General features: G+C 35.7%; 1 protein-coding gene across 1 annotated transcript; it reads left to right on the forward strand.

Moving 5' to 3' along the window:
• The first annotated feature begins 19,142 nt into the window (after window positions 1–19,142).
• On the forward strand, window positions 19,143–21,519 carry LOC138316989 (homeobox protein araucan-like). The gene is made up of 5 exons (XM_069258623.1): window positions 19,143–19,238; window positions 19,496–19,723; window positions 20,013–20,134; window positions 20,357–20,685; window positions 20,910–21,519. Exons 1-5 carry the CDS (start codon window positions 19,179–19,181, stop codon window positions 21,383–21,385), a joined length of 1,215 nt encoding a protein of 404 aa, XP_069114724.1. The 5' UTR covers window positions 19,143–19,178; the 3' UTR covers window positions 21,386–21,519.
• The last annotated feature ends 244 nt before the right edge of the window (window positions 21,520–21,763 follow it).

Raw genomic sequence — 21,763 nt, forward strand, 5'->3', positions numbered from 1 at the left:
ACATGTACTGTATGGTATAATATGAAACCTTCACTAAGTACTGTATTGTATAATATGAAATCTTCACTAAGTACTGTATGTTATAATATGAAACCTTCACTAAGTACTGTATTGTGTAATATTAAATCTTCACTAAGTACTGTATTGTATAATTTGAAACCTTCACTAAGTACTGTATTGTATAATATGAAACCTTCACTAAGTACTGTACTGTATAATATGAAACCTTCACTAAGTACTGTACTGTATAATATGAAACCTTCACTGAGTACTGTATTGTATAATATGAAACCTTCACTAAGTACTATACTGTACAATATGAAACCTTCACTAAGTACTGTATGTTATAATATGAAATTACAAACCCATACGTTGAGATATCACACCGCTGCCACCAATTTTGTAATGTAAGGCAAAAGTTGATGACATCGAAAACTTAGGTGTCTCCATCTGTGATCGAATTCATATTTTCAGATTTTGTTCCACTCTCAGACATACAAGTATGTAACAGGAGGTCACTATACATAATATAAACCTGCAATATATTGGCCCCATAGCGCGACAGTGCATTACAATATGTATAAGTGATGTACATGCTCAATCAATAGTTTTTCATTTTTTTTCTGACAAATTTACATATATTTGTGAGAACAGTTATGTTACATATAGTAAACAGGCCTTTCATTTTGATAACACTATGGTTTCTATAATAGTAACTTGGTATATACATTCCTCGTAAACGTTTCACCATTTCATTACTGCATTAAAACAAATAATGATATTCGTTTCCAATATTAGTAAAACATTGATTACAAGTTCTATTTACTTCAGGGGTCCCAGTCCATTTTCCAGTTTCTATAGGTAAGTGCATGTTCGAGGTTTTGAATTTTATGATGATTTGTCTATCTATTGGCTTTAATTTCACAAGATATTTTTCAAATTCAAAATAAATTTTAAAAATCGAATAAGTATGACCTCGTGATGAATTACCTATATCATTAAACCATTTTTGTACAAATTTATCTTGTAATCTTTGTTTTACGATAGATTTTAAATATTCTCTATTATATGTACATACATTCTGGTAGTCCCATATATAGTTCAAACCAGTTTCTTCAAAAATAATTTTAACATTATGCATCCATTTGAATTCCATAATATTATTTGTTTGCAAGTTTAACATCAACTTTATATATATTACTTGAAAGATTATCAGTAGTAATCAATTTGTGCCAGAACATAATAATTCTGATTTTAACCTCTACATAGTGAGGGAATCTCCATAATTCACCATACATCGTGTACATGTAATTAGACGTACTTTTCCTAAAACCGAGTATACGTTTACAAAACTGTAAATTAAGTTTTTCTATAGCTGTAATATTTTCGTGACCCCATACTTGTACTGAGTACAACGATATTGGTAAAATTCATGACACCGACCTCAAGGTCCGTCAATATATCGATCGTCTGATCAAGACATGCTGTATCGATACGTGAAGTCTAAAGTACTACATGTAGTCGTATTCCCTACTACACACGTTATAACACTTGCTAATTGTTTCGCTAAAATAAGAGTGTCAAAAGCAAGCACGGCAACCACCAGTAAATGCAATCAATTAAATCTGCACTCATTAAAATGTAATGCCATTACACGGTATACATGAGAAACATTAATTACATTAAAATACGCGACTTTAAATTGTATCAATCGTTGACTAAAATACACAGATATATAATGTAATGTCGTTGCCTGTACATGTTAGGTATTGATGCGATTTAATCAATATAGCATTAACCGTTATCTATTAACGCTTGATTAAAGTTACCGAGTGATCAAAACGCCCCTTATAAGAAATTTAAAAGAATTTATGCATGAATGACCTTGTCCAATAACGCGCGCAGAGTGGTGTAGGTATATTGTACATGTAATGCCCAGTATCATTTCCCACTTGTCGTTAAATGCAGTGTACTGGTTCACGTGTAGTGGAATACCTTCAGGCCCCAACAAGCCACGGGATAATTTTACCCAGTCACCAGTAACAAAGATGGTTTTCCTCACAGCGAAGACGGTAGAGAAAGTTATTACAAAACAACTCATACCTAGCATTTGTCCTTCTAATCTTCCTTTGAAGTACACTGTTCTTCCGGACACAAACTTACTCGGAAAGTTCAAATCGGCAAGGAAGATATCTCAAATATGCCCAGACGGTGACATGGCATGGACACTGTTTGACAACAAAATAACGCTTCTTGACAGAGCTGGAAAGATCCACCAGAAGCGGATATATGACGTCACTATCAATACTATTCTGCTTCAAAAATCTACTCGACAACTGTATGCATATGATGATGAGGGTATCATCGACCTCTCTACGGGGGCAAGGTTAATGTATTTTCCGTCATCGATGAACCCGACAAGTTTGCATTTCAGCGACGACGGTTGTGTTGTGATAGGTATGACGGGGAGGATAGCCAAATTTACACCGGACGGGACACAAATCCGAACAACCACTTGGCCCTTTGCTCGTTTTGTCTTCACTCCAACTAAAATGACGGAGTGTCCGCGGACAGGGAGCATTGCATTCGTTGATCTGGATCTGCCGAAGGACGGAGGACAAGGAGAACGCCACGTCCAGGTGATGGACCGGGAATTTCGGGAAGGTATTAGACTAAGAGTGGAAACGTACATCGATGACATCAAAACGCCGGGAACAAACTGCAAAGGTACGTGTGACATTGCGTTCGACAAAGGAGGTAATCTAGTGCTTGTCGATGGTCGTAATGTCTTCCTGATCGACATGACGTCAGAGATCGTCATTCGAACCCTCCACACAGATAAATACCCTGTGATTAGTCTCGGTCTGGGAGATAGTGGCGAACTGTGGATTACACTGAGCGGAAGGTCGAAAAAGGTCAAAATATTGGAATATATGGATTCAAAATAGTCACGTCGTACCAGCGCAAAGCATAACTAACATAAAATTATGAGTTCGGACTATTTCAGTGAAAATATCGACATCCTTGAATCCATCGGATTGTTTCATTAAAAATGCAAGTTATTTCAGTGAAAAAATGGATCTTATTTAGTCAAAAACATAGTACGGTTTAAGTACAATATTTTCAGAATGTTTTGGATTTTGTTTAAAACGTCAGACTATTTTAGTGAAAACTTCGGACCGCGGACTATTTCAGTAACACGTTGACAGTTTCGGGAAAAGTATCGAATATTTTCAGTACCATTTAAAGTGTTAAACTGTTTTATAAAAAAATATCAAACCGTTGAGTAACATTATCATGACGTTTTAGTAATGTCATATATTGAATGAGAAAGATGGCGGATTGAAATTGTTACTAAATAACAATACACGCAGAAACGGTAGGATTTCAAGATGGCCATGTAGTGTAATATACGACACACTAAAAACAAAAGCCAGCTGTGTGCCTGTAAGTAAATACACGAATGCTGAAACCGAACCCCACTACGGCATCGTGTGTGTTTCTATAGACACTAAACTTAAAGGAGATTGCATGTCATGAAAAAACTATTTAAAACATTATACATTGTACTTACTCTTTATATATGCCTATATCAGTCGTGACTATACAAAGTTCCTCGAGAAGTTTACGATATTTCGTATACTTATCAGTTACATTTGTTCGGTTTATATATATAGTGTTATATCATTCTAGTAGAGTTAAACCGAGGTTGTTATTTCAGATTATACCACATTAACCGAATTAAAGGTCCTAACGTTTTATACCAGGCATGACATTTATTTTCAATACAATCATATATAACTATTTGGTATGCATAATGATTACAAGAAGAACAATGGCCTTAGGATACCACCCTGATGAACCCAACGATTGTGCAACATTAGCTGCAATATTGTAGCTCAAAAGACAGAAAATGGTGTCTTCTTTAGAAGATATTTTAGGCCGGGTACGCATATTCGTTCTAGGGCAACATGAGTTGATAAGCACAATATCAACCTTATTGTTACGTTATAAAAGTAACATGTACAGAGCGTGTTTTCAAAAATTGATAAAAACGTAAGATATGTGTTACCCTCTCTAGTTTTTACTGGTCTACATTTGTCTTCTACCCGTTTGTTGCGATGTTGTCTTTTTGTGGCGCTAATTGAGATTTGTTGAGTTTTGTTTGTGTTTTGATGGGATAAGTGACAAAATAAATTACGTGTATAAGTGACAAAATAGAAGGATTGGAGCGAAGACAAATAGTAATATAATTATTTGAAGCCGAATAAAATGACTATAAGGTCGCTGATTACATAGTGTATTTCGGGTATACGTGTGGACCTCAAACCGCAACCCACGCCCACCAATGAGATTTATTTTGAGATAATTGATTGTTTTCGTCCAAATAAAATAGGACGCAATACTAAATACAAATTGCTGTTAGTTTCACAACTTTTTCAATTTTTTTTTTTTTTTTTTTTGAAAATTGATTTTTATCGCTCCCTATACAGCGGCCAGTACTTGACAACTGCCCAACATGGTATTCGAACTCGCAGCCTAGAGGTGGAGACGCATAAGAAGAAACGACGAAACATCGCAAACTACAACCTGCTAAATACATATACGATAATGTCCCTATTCACCTATCATCGTCATCACCTCAGTGAAATTTCTGGCAATCTCCGCATATTTCCAAAGACTGCCGGAAATTACAGTCCGAGAGGTCGCGATTGCTATCATCGTGTACATCAGGCATATGGCCTGTGGAACGGAACTTCGACCACGCAATATATATGATTATCTCCGTCCTGATCACATTCTATATAGTAGTAACGTTCTCACGACCTTTTCATTTTAACAGTATCAGTCCAATTACTGTCAAAGGCCCACCACCTTTTCGCATAATCTTTAAAATGGCAATTCATACTGAGATTTTATTATTTTGTAGAGTCGTAAAAGTTATAAGATTATCGTTAATACTTCACTTATCATCACCTTCTGAACAATTTAACTAAAATAAGTAAAATGTTAATTTCCTTAACGCAGGTCGTCTAACGTTTCCCGGCGTCTATCACTAGTTGACTATTACTGCGCCAGTGACATTACGCATAGAAGTTTGTATATGTTTGGTGATGTAACCTTGTTTTAAACCATCGATATATATTTCTTATGTTATTATCGTTTTTAAGAATTTTTTTATTTTTGTTTCGGAAAGTGATGGGCCCTTAAAATCGGGGTTCTATTGCATACATTGCTTGGAAAATCATGTCCGTAGTTATTTTCATCCCGACTTGAAAACGAAACCGAGTCATGAACACATACATGTATGAATGGTGTCACGACTTTTGTATGCGATGCGTTATGTATTACCAGATACATGTATAGTTTCGCATTCCCGAGACTCTCGCCACTGAACGAGAGCCTGGTCCAGTTAGCGTTTGAATTTTTCGACCGGTAGAGGGCGCGCTGAAACGGTAAACAAACATGGACTGCAGCAGACGAGAATTATAATAAATCTTCTTTGTGTATATTGCTATCCTGAAGAAAGATGATTTGTAATTTTTTGAACTGAAAGTCTATTTTTCGTTGTGTAAGTGTCGCTAACGACAACATTTGTATTCGTCATATTTGTGGGTGTGTATTTATCAACCAATGAAAAACACCAATTTTTCGGTAAATCACAAAACGGAAATACGAACCTGACCAGAATCTCGTTCAGGGTGACGAGAGTCTGCGGAATGCGATACTATACCGGACATAAATATGTATTATGTATCATGGAGGGTGTCAAGGTCACCAGAATGTGATCCTGAAAGGGATGACGTCACCTCCTCTATGGTGTTACATGTAATACTGAGAGATCTGATTTTTCGTCATATAGCCCACAGGGACCTGGCACGATTTTTTGAAACTAACAGTATACATATATATATATATATTATAGTATCAAGGGTATGAACTCGGCGGTCTAGAAAAACTGACCTATTTTTTTAAAACCATGATTATTTTAATAAATGGGTTCTATACAACATTGACGGACATCTTACCTTAAAGAGAACTAATTTATATTTCCATTGAGTGCTTGATGAACAAAATTGGCAAAGTATTGACGAAGTTATGGCTTGTTGAATCGGGAAATTTAGGAAAAAATTGCTAGGTAGACATTTCCCTGTCCGGTCGAAATGTCTTCTCGGCTCTAATGGGTACCTCAAAAACCAAGCCAAAATCACAAAATCTACGCTTGTGGTGGTAAACAGTACCCATAACTGTGTTCATCCACAATCTCCTTTGGAGGTGTCATGACCCGTACTTTGTAAAAACTTCATTTAAACATCGTGTAGCTCTGTTACTTTAACCGTCACCGCCATGTTCATTTGTTTTTCGGAACGCTTCTCGAGTTTACCCACAAGGACAACACTACATAATTTGCATAATGTAGTCACGATATGTAAAGTCGAGGAGCGTTCCGAGAGAAAAATGAACATGGCGGTGACGGTTAAAGATGCTCCACCGCCGACAGAGCATAAATAATATTCATCATTTGAACAATTATTGGTGTTGAATCGTGTATGTTTATGCCTAATTAACACAAAAAATAATATGGAAATAATTTCTTTCGCCTTTGATGCATGCGCAATCAGTACTTCATTCCATATAGGATATAGTGCCACAGAATTTTTTCGGGATGCAATTAATTATTTTTCATATTTCTAACTTGAAATAAAATAAGAAGCTCGAACTTTTTCAATGGTGGTAATGGTGTAAAGTAAGTAATTTTTGTAACTAAAGAAAAATACTAAATCGTCTGCTCCTGTTTTTGATAGTGAAAAAATACCATTTGTCAGCGGTGGAGCATCTTTAAAGTAAGTGAGCTACACGATGTTTAAATGGAGTTTCTACAAAGTACAGGTCATGACACCTATTATTATTATAACTGTAAATAACTATCTTTGTGATGCTGTGCAGGCGACACATCCACTTCCGCCGTTGAACTGTTGTTATATTAGATATGTAGTTTTTTTAGCATACGTAAAAAAAAGTTCACTCTGATGGGTCCATGATTATAATTCTTAGATCCCTGTGCCAGTGACAACACAGCGTTACAACGTGTTCATTAACCTTAGTGTGGTAAGGAAGATAACTCGTAGATATAATGAAGTATAGAGAGTTCATGTTTGGTACATTTAAAGGGCCACTATACATCGGAACGCTTCTCGAGTTTACCCACAAGGACAACACTACATAATTTGCATAATGTAGTCACGATATGTAAAGTCGAGGAGCGTTCCGAGAGAAAAATGAACATGGCGGTGACGGTTAAAGATGCTCCACCGCCGACAGAGCATAAATAATATTCATCATTTGAACAATTATTGGTGTTGAATCGTGTATGTTTATGCCTAATTAACACAAAAAATAATATGGAAATAATTTCTTTCGCCTTTGATGCATGCGCAATCAGTACTTCATTCCATATAGGATATAGTGCCACAGAATTTTTTCGGGATGCAATAAATTATTTTTCATATTTCTAACTTGAAATAAAATAAGAAGCTCGAACTTTTTCAATGGTGGTAATGGTGTAAAGTAAGTAATTTTTGTAACTAAAGAAAAATACTAAATCGTCTGCTCCTGTTTTTGATAGTGAAAAAATACCATTTGTCAGCGGTGGAGCATCTTTAAAGTAAGTGAGCTACACGATGTTTAAATGGAGTTTCTACAAAGTACAGGTCATGACACCTATTATTATTATAACTGTAAATAACTATCTTTGTGATGCTGTGCAGGCGACACATCCACTTCCGCCGTTGAACTGTTGTTATATTAGATATGTAGTTTTTTTAGCATACGTAAAAAAAAGTTCACTCTGATGGGTCCATGATTATAATTCTTAGATCCCTGTGCCAGTGACAACACAACACAGCGTTACAACGTGTTCATTAACCTTAGTGTGGTAAGGGAGATAACTCGTAGATATAATGAAGTATATATCAAGACGGGTTAGGTTCTAATAGAGAGTTCATGTTTGGTACATTTAAAGGGCTACTATACCTTTCCGAAACGGTTTTTAATTTTTAAAAATAGGAATGTAAAACGAGATCAATAATTTTGTAGAGTCGCAGAAGTTATTAACTATACGTTTACAAGCACACTTATCATCACCTTCAGAATTGTTTAATTAGAAAAAATAAAATGTTAATTTTCATAACGCGGGTCGTTTTATGTTTCCCGCCGTCGTCCTAAATGCCGCGCGGTAGTTGACTATCACTGCGCCAGACGGCAAAACAGCGAAATGAATCTCCACTGTTATCGTACATTAAACAGGAAATCTTGCATATGTTTGGTGTTGTAACCTCATCTTAAGCCATCGATATATATTTTCTTTTGTTATTAATGTCTTTAAGAAACCTTTAAATTTTGCTCCGGAAAGGTAGTGGGCCTTTAATATGGATTCCACTCGTTTATTCCAGCTTCTTTCTCGAGAAAGTGACAAGACATGATTTGTTTTTATAAGACGCCGGGGTTCACAACACTTGAGTCTTAGCCAAAGCCTACACACTTCTATTTTTTTTCGAGTTCCACCCGAGGTCGCCTCTTTTCGCCACGTTTGAAGCCTTTTTTCCGTAGCCAAAGAAGTAGCGCCTGGCCTTGTTTTGTACGGTTTGAATAAAACTGTAAGAGTTACCCTTGTTGGTGCGTAATCGGAGCGTAGTGGAGTTTAGACACCGTGGTTTCCGAGTATGAGGCCAACCAGTATCATAAAATAATAATATACATTATCTTCAAACTTTATTAAATTTCTTTACAAAATACATTGTTTAGAGAAATATCTTTACAATATTTAATAAATGCAACAAAGAAGGAGGGACAAAATCATATGTTTAAACAGAACTTAGATAAATTTAAATAAATTTATTAATGTTTTCATATTGGTAAAGTTCATTAGCTGTGAAAATTTAATGATACATGTATTTGGTATCGTGCAATGATATTTAATAACATATAATTTTGTTTCTCATGTCAACAATGGTCACTTCAATGAATAATGAAATTCATCGCCAATATCATTGATATCACCAAAAGTATACATTCTAATTTTTAAAAATTCATATTAATTCATCCTCCACCATGAATTTATGGTTACTTTTTCTAAATTTACAATCAACATACATGTAAAATCACACAGAATTAATAATAATAGATGTTAAAAAAATTGCGTTCTGTAATTCAAGTTTAGTGGATCAAAATTATAAAATATTATTTAAACAAGAGTCCCAATGGGCCTGTATCGCTCCCCTGGAAATTGCAATGAATATGGCAAAATAAAACTCAAAGAGAAGAAAGAATTTGTAAGAATTTGATCTTATTATGCGAATATCTGTTATAAAAAGGATGCTAGATAACGAGTTAGTTAATATCTTGTTAAACGAGATTGTTATCCTGTTATAACGAGATAGCTATCCTGTTTAACGAGATAGTTATCTTGTTATAACGAGATAGTTATCCTGTTATAACGAGATAGCTATCCTGATTTAACGAGATAGTTATCTTGTTATAACGAGATAGTTATCCTGTTATAACGAGATAGTTATCCTGTTATAACGAGATAGTTATCCTGTTATAACGACTGTTATAACGAGATAGTTATCCTGTTATAACGAGACAGTTATCTTGTTATAACGAGATAGTTATCCTGTTATAGCGAGATAGTTATGCTGTAACGAGATAAGTTATCTCGCTGTGGCGAGATAGAAGACATTATTACATGGCACGGATAGGCTTCCGTAGATGCGGCTAATCAGCAATGCCAAAAAACGAGAATATACTCAAAACGCAATTTATTCCAAAGGATTTCAGTAAATTATTTTCATATTATTTGACATCGGGAAAAATGCTTTTTATTACAATAATAAGAGTTATTCCCCTTACCCAAAGTGCATCAGCTGAGTTAAGGTTGTGATAATGGCGCCTCCGGTAGAAAAATGTCAAACGTCAAGGTATTATTGAAATAAAACCCCACTGGGAATACATACATATAGTAGACTGGATTCGAAAGGCATGTATAGTATACAAAATAGACACCAGATATATATACATAAAATATTCATATTTCGTTTTTGTACAAGATGTATACATGCTCTATAAAATTCAAGATTTGAGGACAAATTGATCAAGTCCAAAAAAGGATGGGCTGAAATTAAATCAATTTGTAAGATAGCAAAACATATTTTTTTACTTCATGACTAAATGCCAAATTTTAAGAAATCCAATGACTTTATGGCCATGGCGTCGATTACTTTTCATGAGTCGGCATATTATTCATTTTATAATAAATAATTTGATGAAAAATTAATTACATCACACCCTATATAGAACAGTTTATTAAACATTATAATATTCGGTCGTATCCAAAACTTTTTATCAATATACAAAGTTCTTTGCATAATAAAATCCATCACCGATATGTTGACTGTTACCATATTGATACTTTCTTTAATGTACATAGCCGTCTACAGAGTAAGCCTATACTTAAAATATATCTTACAGTAAACATACATGTGTACATATTTATTTCATCAAAGTCGAAAGATACGTCGGCTCTCTGATCCTATATTAAACCTACTGGTATATATTTCAAGATTCTAAGGCAAAATGTGATAAATCACGATCATCGATACAATGTTACTTGTTAAGCATTTGCTTGATGGATCATTATGTGTCTATTGTAGTCACGAGGAAAGGTATTGTAGGTCCTGGCCCCTGTATCCCCTTTCCCTACACATAGCCCCTCCCTGTGACCCTTTACTACACGTACCCCTCCTCTGTATCCCCGTTCCTTCATGTACCCTCTCCAATGTATCACCTCCCTACTCGTACACAATCCCTATACGTACCCCTCCCCTGTATCCCGTCTCCCTACACTACCCCCTCCCCTGTACCCACTTCCATGTACCCCCTCCCTACACTACCTTCTCGCCTGTATCCTCGTTCCTACACGTACCCCCTCCCCTGTATCCCCTCCCTACACTACCCCTCCTCTGTATAACCCCTCCCCTGTATCCCCTCCCCACATTTCCCACTCCCATGTACACTCTCGTATGTACACTTTCGTCTGTATCCCCTCCCTACACGTACACCCCTTGTATACCCCCTCCCCTGTATCCCCTTCCCTGTACCCCTCCACTGTACCCCATCCCTACAATACCCCCGCCCCTGTATCCCCCCTACACTTCCCCGTCCCATGTACCCGCTCCCCTCTATACCCCCTCCCCTTGTATCCCCTCCATGTACTCCCTCCCCTTTATCCCATCCTTACATGTAACCCCTCCCTTGTATACCCCCTGTATCCCCTCCCATGTACCCCATTCCTACATTACCCCCTCCCCTGTATCCCCCTACACTTGCCCGTCTCATGTACCCCCTCCCCTGTATACTCCCTCCCCTTGTATACCCCTCCCTACACGTACGCCCTCCCTACACGTACCTCCTCCCCTGTATCCCCTCCCTACACTAACCCCTCCACTGTATTCCCTTCTTACACTAACCCCTCCCCTGTACTCCCTCCCTACACTACCCCCTCTCCTGTACCCCCTCCCTACACATACCCCCTCATCTGCATAGATAGACGGATCTAGAGTTATGCTAAAAGGATGAAAGAGAAATTGAAAAATTGTCCCATATAATACGAATAATTTCAAAATTTTACCTATTTTCTATCAGTACATGATTGTATAAAACCAATCTAAATTATTAGCACAAGTTTCTAAAGGTATACTGAATTGTAGCGTCAATTTACCTTTCCAAGTCGAAAACAAAGTGATGAAGTACCTACAAATACATATACAAGGCAAACTAATTAATTGCCATGCAAACCTAGACTAAATGTCAATGATACAAATAACTCGGCGCATGTTGTCGGTTTGGTGTAACGAGAAGCAGTGTTCATGTTGATAAATGGTGTGTGACATAGAGTTGTCTCCCCTTATGTTTGACGCCTCACTCGCCTCAGAACATATCGATTATGATGTATGACCGGAAACCTAGGATCTGTGTCTTCAGATCAAAATATTGATTTAATACCATGACAGGTAGTTAATATAGAACATGATGTAATTTACTGCAAAACCTGTTTCTTTTCTGGTCACAACAAATCCATGGCTGCGGGCCTATGTGTTTTCATGGTGCTATTAGACACCCATGTATCGCCTGTAACCTTGTCGCTGAACCGTGACGATAAATCATCAAATTCAAAATGTCAACATAAACACATGTTTGTTTTACGTAATGAGATTTTTTTTTTAATTTCATCAGTTTGACATTTATGCTTAAATAAGATTTCTAAAATTAAATTAATTTTTTATCATTTTCATCATTGAAATGAAACTTCTTTGGTATTACATGTATATATAAATACACTGAAATTAATGTTAGTACTATTTTCACAATAGAGCTCCCATCAATATTAATTTCAATTTCTATCATTTATGCATGTTTATTCTTCCAATAAAACGCATTTGTTGAAACATTTCGAAGTCATGAAAATTCAGCGCTTAATTCAAAATTAACATATATTTGTTGTCTTTATCGAAGCTCTGGAATCTATAACCATTTCACATTATCACAACAAAAACATCTCGATTTAATTAATAAAATCCACATTTTATAATTTACAGTTTAAAAAAAATGAGTTTAAAAATTTGAAACCCGCTTCTAATTTATGTTTTTTTTTAACGAAATACTGTATATGTCTATATTTTCAGGGATCATGACAGATGGACTTTTATGATAAAGGAAAGTACGTAACAAGTTTTTTTCACTTAAAGAATTCATGCGCGAACCTTTTAATAATTTTTTTTTTTTTTTTTTTTTTTTTGAAATTATGTTTTACCTTTTTAATACTTTTTCTTCTCGTCAGAAATTCTTCTTTGAGGATGCGAGTTCAAAACCAAAGTGAGAGGGGACAGATGTAAAGTGGATAGTAGTTCGATGTGTTTTTCCCCACGTACTTCGGCTTTCTTCTATCTTCTAACCTTGACATGGCATTTACTGGCCACAACAGAATGTTAAATAATATACATCAAACTAAATCTATTTCTTTTTACCACTGAAAAAGGTGTTAATTTTCTTTGTACCTTTGAAAAACCGCAAAAATTAAATAATAAAAGGAAAAGTAAGTTAAAGGGACAATTCAGTTTAAGAGTACATTAAAATTTGCACATATTTCGGATACAAACCAGTTCTAATAGAAATTGGATAAGTTGGTTTTACTGTGATATACCAGAAAAACCCACTGTAGTGAAGCGTATGTGAAATGTTCAAGCTCGCTTATACTGTCCGCCATTACACAGTGGTCGGATGTCTGGCCCTGCAGGTAGGGCGTAAGAATTGTACCTGCTGCCCCTATTGCATGATCGTAAAAGGCGACTAAATTTAGGATCTTATCTTTTCTCTTCTTCCTAACTGACTTTATCCTTCCTAATGCCTCCCTTGGCACTGCCTCACTTTTGGCCTTGAGTTGAGCGTTCGCCCCTGTGAGGAAGGCTCTAGGTTCTGTCCCCTGGCCGAGACACACCAAAGTCTATAAAAGTGGTAGTTTCTGCTCCTGCTTAGCGCTCAGCATACAGGGAGTGGGACGACTGGTTCGCCCGTTGTCAGTTTAATGTGACCGGGTGGGGTGTGTTGCTTGGTGTCTTCGGCGGCATGCTTCAGTGATATAGCACTTTAAAAAGGGCAAAAGTTCCACTACACAAGAAGACACTACATGAATATACTGCAGTCTCCCAAAACACGCACCTCGCACAACATACACGCAACACACCGCATACATGGGAGGCCGTCCTTACATGACCATAGCTGTTAATAGGACGTTAATTAATCAAACAAACAAACAAACAAAAGTCTGGTATGCCGAACCCTGGCCCTTGCCAGTGCAGTAAAGAATTTTTGTCTAGACTAGTGAAATCGCTCTTACAGTAGTGTGTTTACTTAACAGATGCATGTTCTTGTCTAAAAATAATTTCATCAGCTCCTCATTGGTTATGTATTGCATTTGTTTAACGTGCGTGACTTTGGCTCGGGAATGGGTACAGCGTACAGGTTGTACATGTACCTGCTTAATCGTATTGATCAACGATTTGGAATTTCAACGGTATTAATCAAAACTTAGTGAAATTTGTCACTATTTCGTGTCATATGTTTCATAAGGAATGTAGAACAATACATTTATGTCACATTTTGCTTAGGCGTTATGTCAGAGAATTAGCCTCACTGAATTGTCCCTTTAACGATTTTTATTTCTTCTCAAAAATCATAAATGAGAGTAGATAATAGTACACCGCGTCGAAACTTAGCCGTCCTTTACTCATCTCATCGCCAAAATACTGTTGATTTTACGATAAAAAGGATAATCACAAAAACTTTAGGGTTTTAAAGTGATGAGGTAGATAGGATACTCGAATGTCCAATTTAGTCGATACAGATCTTAACTCTACAGGTGCTCGTCATAATAGACCCGACTGAAAGTGATAGCTAATTTTTCAATTTAGCATTGAAATCGATTTTGACACGTGACAGCAGACGAAATCACTTCTTCTGATTTACGATTGTATGTGACCAGAACAGGTCAAGCGTAGCGATCCTGTCTTCATTTTTATCTAAGCATATTAACGCTGGCCGTCGGCAAGGTGTAGTTGGGCAGATTTACTACGGAACATGATGGATACCAAAAGATACAAATCTGTCAAAATTGATAACCGAATAAGTTTTCCGGGCGCACTTCCTCACAAATTACAGAGTAGAAACTATCGACAATTACATGTATTAGAAAGAGGCTGTGTTATGTTGCGAATGGACAAATTTTCCGATGAAATACTCGCTCCCTAATTAACCACACCTGCTCAATGTTAATGGGAGAAAGAGGTGTATTTCGTAATACATTACCAACAACATTTCCTTGAATACTTGTGAAATATAAATAGTATTACACCCACTGAAATCATGTCATATGTGTCTAATTACCGAAAAAAGTATCCCACAAAAGGTCTTAACACATGTAGTCAAAACGTTTGTAAATCAAAACTTAAAAACAAAAGTTTACAAACTTAACACTGACATCAATAATACGGTCAGAAACATATATACATATGTTTATATGTTTCTGATACGGTTAACATCAATTTCGCTAACGTCCATTTATGAATTTTATTGTTATTTTATAGTTATCATAATTTTAGATACTATATATTAGTTACAAATGTAGTAATGTTTTATTTCTTTTCGTTTTTTACAATTTTACATTTGTAGTTTTAACGGATATGGAATCAGAATAGGCTAAAGCAGAGTATAAAAACACTATATCATTATAAACAAAAGATGAAGGGACAGAGAAGAATTTACATAATGACAATGATTTCATTCTCATAAACCTGTATAGGATAGATGAATTCAGAATTTATGCAAAAAGAAAACTTCATAATCAATACGACAAAAATTCTAGAGAATACTTTTGAGGAATTCTCGTCTATATATATATATATATATATATATATGGTATATTGAATGACCATAGACGTTGTAATAAGAGGTAAAAATCACTATATGTTAACATTTCCACAGATATTGTGGTTTCAGTACAGTGCAGTTCTGGTTCTACCGAATCTTCCCCAATCCACGTTCTAGGTAAAGATAACGCTTGACCTTCTGAATGTTTCGGTTCTCCCGATTTTGAATCACACTCTTTCATTTTGACTTGTGACATAAAACTCCATACGCTTTTAAAGTTTTCATTTTCAATTTAAACGATTGAATCGACTCACATATATATAAATAAGAATAAATCGAAAGTAAAGTCTAATACTTTCAATCGTTCCGATATTCGATTTATCGCCCGTGATATTCATTTATGTATCTGCTCTCGTGTACACACGCATTGATTGTTTATGAAAAAATAACAGGAATAATTTATTAATAATCTATATCTAATGTCGAGAAAACGCATGAGATATTTAGGGCTTATATAAACTACATGTATATACTCGTATAGCTTTATACGGAAACTTCGAGCAGGAATTTCAAAACGGAATTTTGACACCAATAACAAAAAATAGCTAATTTTAAGTGTATAAATAAAGGTATTGGAAAAAAGTATTCAGGAAATAAATCAACGTATGTTGGTATTAATTCTTACCTTGTAATGAAGACCCCATGATCAGATAGACAGTCCTTCCATTGCACAGCGGTAATTAGCTTCTGGTTATTGCATAGTGCTTCGCTTATCCCTCAGATCAGAAGGGTGTTGTATAAAGATATTAAATTGGAAATTATATTGGTTTTAAAGGTCTGAGAACTGTTATTTATGCCGTTATATTTTCATACGGACCAATCAAGAAGAGCTTTTCATCTACCATTTACTACCAAAAGTTACATTTAACAAACATTTTGAGAATTACAATACTTACAATATATACGTTTTAATTTTACATAGACAAATAAGAGATCAAACAAATTTTTGTCGGCTTAAATGCACTGTGCTGCCAACAATCATTATATTTGCAATGAAACGAGTACATATACAGAGTTGGTGCTTTTCTGCCCACGTGACCGGTTCTTTATAACTACGTTACCGGTTTTCTTATGTAGTAAAAATGTCCATGAAGCCAAGTTGTGGTCTTCAATTTCATTTCACATTTTTACAGCGGTATTAAAATGTAGCAATTACAAGGTGACTTCGGCAGATATGTTTTATCTAAACATACAAAAAGCATAAAAACAAGATTGTTTACAAAGCAACAATTCTATGTTGTAACTAATAATACGGCATCATACCTTATTGTCTGGGGTTTTTTGTTTTAAAATTTTAATGAATTCACGGCTTAATTCATCAATTTCATCAAATTTATGGTTTTCAATAGATCACCGAAGAAAAAAATGTGTCAAAATTTTCGCTCAGTTAAAAGATCAAAATGTTATATATTGAAAAGAAATGTCTTCACTGTCCTTCTTACATATTCTACATTGAAAATGGGGCCACACTTCTGGTTTACAAATTCGAATCCCATGTTGGGCAGTTGCCAGGTACTGATCGCTAGTCGGCGGCTTTTCTCTGGGTACTCCGGCTTGTCCTCCTCCTATAAACTTCGCACGCCTTTAAATGATCCAGGCTGTAAAATGTGTAGGACATTCAACTACTAAAATTATATCTAAGTTTAGGTTTATATTTACTGTTCAATGATTCCATTAATTACAAAATAATTTATTTCATGTGTGAACTATTTCTTTCTGTGAAGGCCTTTTCTCTCGTCTTTAATCGTTTTAACCAATACAAAAGTAAAGAAATCGAAAAGGATTGGTCTTTATTTCAATCGTTGTATATTGCTAGCATACATTTATCAGCAGGACCAACAAAATAAAGTGTTAATTTTTGAGGGTTTACTAATCTATTAGTATACTTATAGTGTTTCCGATGATTCCGGGGATTGTCCATCGATATCATTAAGTAGAAAAAAAAAATCTTTATTGGTCTTTGTACATATCATGATACTTGTATTGTTTATTTATTCATGTAATATGTTATTTAGGAAGTTATAGATTATTTTATTGGTTTATCTGATTATTTTTTATACAAATCAATACTATTATTATTCAGAAGAGATAAACAATTTAATAGCATATTTGCTGGGCAGTTAGTGATGTTTATATGTCTTAAATGCTGAATGTAAGAATGAAGGCGGAAAAAAGAAGGAAAAGAAAATGAAACGAATGCAAAGGGAATAAGCAAAATACATACATACATAAAGGCAAACTGTCTATAGTGACCATTTTTCTTTCTCCCCTTCAGTGGTCGATATAGACAGGTTTGACTGTATATACATTTTCAGAGTCTAGATAGGAAATTGGTATAATATTGGTCCGTATATCTAATAAATGTTATATCAATATGGTCTTATTTTAATAGCTCACTGTCAATGGATGTAATTATATTATCACATGATTTTTTTTAAAAAAAACTTGTTATATAAAAATTCATCATCGTTTTGAGTAATTACAACATCTAGGCAATACTGTTATCCATTGCCAATTTATTTATACTGAATGTCACAATTTAATTTCCTTCTGATATTAATATGTTTAATGATAACTGTTTATTGAAGAATTTCAATATTATTAAAGAAAATTCCTCCTGGTTGTCATAGTATCTAGATTAGATACGATTTTGTCACCCTACGTCGTGTATTAAGAAAATCAGTAGATCTCTTGAAAAGATAACATCATGAACAGATTATATTCTGTAAATTATAAATATTTTTTGTGTCAATGTCAAGATTTCTAAAACAGTAATGGTGTTAACGTTTATGACCAAGTCCAACAGCTTGTCACGGTAATGAAATGACAATTGAATGTCTATATTCCACAGTAAATTGTAATCTAAGTCTTGTTTTATTGGTGTCACAGCTGTAATTACCCATGTATATAATATTTATCGGGCAAGTATCTCAGATTTTATGACTCTTTAACAAAACCTGGGGTCGTTAATAGCAATCGGAGCAACAAGACCTGCAGCCAAACTGTGATGATATGAATAGATAATTGCCCAGGTAAGCAGCAAAGGTATGGAAATGATAAATTCATATTTCTAAATTAAGCCAATAGATATCTTATCTGAAATCAATCCGGCGGTTAATATGTGTGTGTACATCTATCACAGGTAGGCTGTCCCCTGGGGGTCGGGCCGTCCGACCCACACCGGGGACTGTAAAGCCGTACTATTGTTAACCACTACCCGACGGTACCCGCCACCGGCCACTATACGGATACATATTGCAATCCTGTTCCATTCTCTCCGACACCTGTTTTTTACCCCCTCCAGCAAATCTGATCATAAATCCAGATTTATTCAGTTGTTCTATACATGTAATCTATCGCTTCATCATGGATTCTCGAAATCAACCAATCAGAAAACGCGGATACTGAAACGAATCCGAGTGTTGCCTAGAGAGCGCGTGCGAGTTAATTTACCGTGTCGGTTTAGCTATAAATACAGATCAGCGCCGAAATTTGACAAAACAATTCATGTCAACGATAGAGTGTCCTACAACAAGCCAAGTGTGAAGATAAGTTTGTGGTCCCAGTTTCACTGGATATTTAAATAGTTTTATGTGAATATTTCCTTGGATTATACTGTGGATATTATTACAACCATGTCTTTGGGAAAAGAAAGTCCCCATTTGATTTCACCTGCGCCTAGACAAGAGCACATGGTAAGTTATCATTTAGTGAAAGTATATAATTATCGACAGAATTATTTAGATTTTTTCATTAGTGTAAAAGATAAAAACCATTTAAACATCTCCGTCTCTTGTATAATTAATTTCATAAATATATGTCTACACCTCGCTTGATTTAAAAGAAAAAAGTAAAGAAAATGATTTTGAAACACATGAACTTGCGAGAGAGAGCATTATTTTTTTATGATATTTATACATATTTATTATACTATATTCTCTGTGTGTCCTAGGTGTGCGCTGAGCCTCTTTGCCCCACATCATCGGATCCTTACTCCGGCAGAATCTACTGCCGATGTTACCAGAATCTTGAGTCCCGGGACCAGACAGCGATGCCAGCCATACCCCGTGACCCCACGGGACTCCCACACATGTCTAGCCCCTCCCCACAGACTCCCTACCCCGGGATTTATCCTCCCCATTATAGTTTGGATGCTGCGTCCCCAGTTACTAACCCACTGGTAAGCAATCCGTGTATTATGATACTATCATTAGTAATTACGCCATCTTAATTAAAAATGGAGATTATCGAATTGTTATTTGACCAATTTTTTTTACAACATTAATTTTCAAACTTATTATCACCATAAAATCATTTCAACTACGTCCGTTTTTTCCTATCATTAACAGTGATTCAATTCAATTCAATTCAATGTAAAACTAAAATAGTTAGGATTCTTTAATAGTGTTTTATTGCAATAACATAATCCGTTTAATACTTTTTAAAACTATACTTTCTAATAACTTCAGGCTCATGGTGGTCGTTGGGACCCGTCCATGTTTTCTACTTCCGGATATCCCTCTCCATTTCCGGCCAGTACAGGTGTCCCGCAGATGGAGAACGTGCTCCGCTCTCAGATGTACAACTATATGTAAGTATTTTTTATATAAAAAGTATATCGCGGAATGTATTCGTATTTATATAGGAAAATTTGTCGAAACAATCACTATTTCCTATCGTGTTGCTTTAAAATTTCAATATGTTTGGCATTTCTGTAACTGGAACAAGGTGACATGCACAGTGAAAATGCTCTAATGAACCATATATATTTTAACTACTGATATTTAATTATCTAATGTTTTGTTGCATCCAGGTACCCGGCTATGTTTGACATAAGTGGAGCTCGCCGTAAAAATGCCACCCGAGAAACTACCAGTGCCCTGAAAGCATGGCTCGTAGAACACAAGAAAAATCCCTACCCTACGAAGGCAGAGAAAATCATGTTGGCCATAGTCACTAAAATGACATTGACCCAAGTATCCACGTGGTTTGCCAACGCAAGGAGGAGGCTGAAGAAAGAGACGAAAGGTGACTGGTCACTTGACAACAGTTTGGACAATTCGACTATGTCCAGTGACGAGGAAGAACGAACTAGTGATGACCAGGAATCGAGGGACGAGATTGCTCAAAGACTCGGACAAGGTAAGAATCTTAAAAAGTAAAAAAAAAACGTAACATGTTTTACAATTGCTTCTTCAATCAAATGGAAAAAAAACGCTTCCAAAAAAGAAAAATATCGTGTACAGGATGTATGCTGATCTCGAGGCCTAGACAATTATCCTAGTCATTGATTTGCATCTCGTTGTAACAAAACAAGCAGGCAATTTTGACAAAATTATACTAAATGCTTTCATGTTTACTTTCAGTTCCTGAGATATCCCAGAATCGTATGACACCCACCGCAATGACCTTTCAACCCGTCAACACCGGAACCGGAACCCTACCCGGATTCGCTACCTTTACGCAAGCCAAACATCATGAGACGAACGTCCCCTCTAGCCCAACGATGATGTCCGGACACGTCCCTAATGTATACCAGAACAGTCACTACTACCCATCTGGTCATCCTCACACTCCTCATGAATATTCATCGATGACCAGCACACAAGAATTTGGACATTATCAAATGAAACCAGGAGATGTATCTTCTTCACCATCCAGCAATGATGACTCTGATAAAGAGAACGCTGATCTGTCGAAAACGAGTATTTCTCCGAGCACAAGTCCCGCCCTTCCAAAGTCTCGAATCTGGTCAATCTCCGACATCATGGGAGGAAAGGCATCTCATAATGACACCGTAACGAAAGGCGGCTTGTCCTCCGAGAATAACACCATCTCGTGATCAATATGTAAATTGACTATTTGCTGAATTCCGACTCCTAAATTGTGATGGATTTCCTTGTTTAATAGATAGAAATCAGTCCGGGGATGATCTTAGTTTTATTTGTATTATCGGATACTAGGTTATATATGCATGTGCTGTTAAATGTGAACTATTAGTATTGTTTATTGAAATATACACATTAAATAAATTATTATTGATTGAATAATTAACTGTTCTTTTTGTTTATTTGGAACATCGATCTTAGCCATTGTCTAATGCATTAATTAATTTTCCGTCCTCAATATTCCAGAAGTTACTATCATTATCGTTATAATGACAGCGATAGTAACTCCTAGAATATTAATATTGAGGATGTTGATTATGATTTGACATTGC

Source organism: Argopecten irradians, chromosome 2 (genome assembly GCF_041381155.1).
Source record: "Argopecten irradians isolate NY chromosome 2, Ai_NY, whole genome shotgun sequence".
NCBI classification, from domain to species: Eukaryota; Metazoa; Mollusca; class Bivalvia; order Pectinida; family Pectinidae; genus Argopecten; species Argopecten irradians.

Excerpts from the sequence above, each read along its gene's own strand:
- LOC138316989 (XM_069258623.1), top strand. The coding sequence starts at position 19,179 with ATGTCTTTGGGAAAAGAAAGTCCCCATTTGATTTCACCTGCGCCTAGA. Across the intron at positions 20,135-20,356 it reads TCTCAGATGTACAACTATAT|GTACCCGGCTATGTTTGACA; the intron begins GTAAGTATTTTT and ends TGTTGCATCCAG. Across the intron at positions 20,686-20,909 it reads TGCTCAAAGACTCGGACAAG|TTCCTGAGATATCCCAGAAT; the intron begins GTAAGAATCTTA and ends GTTTACTTTCAG.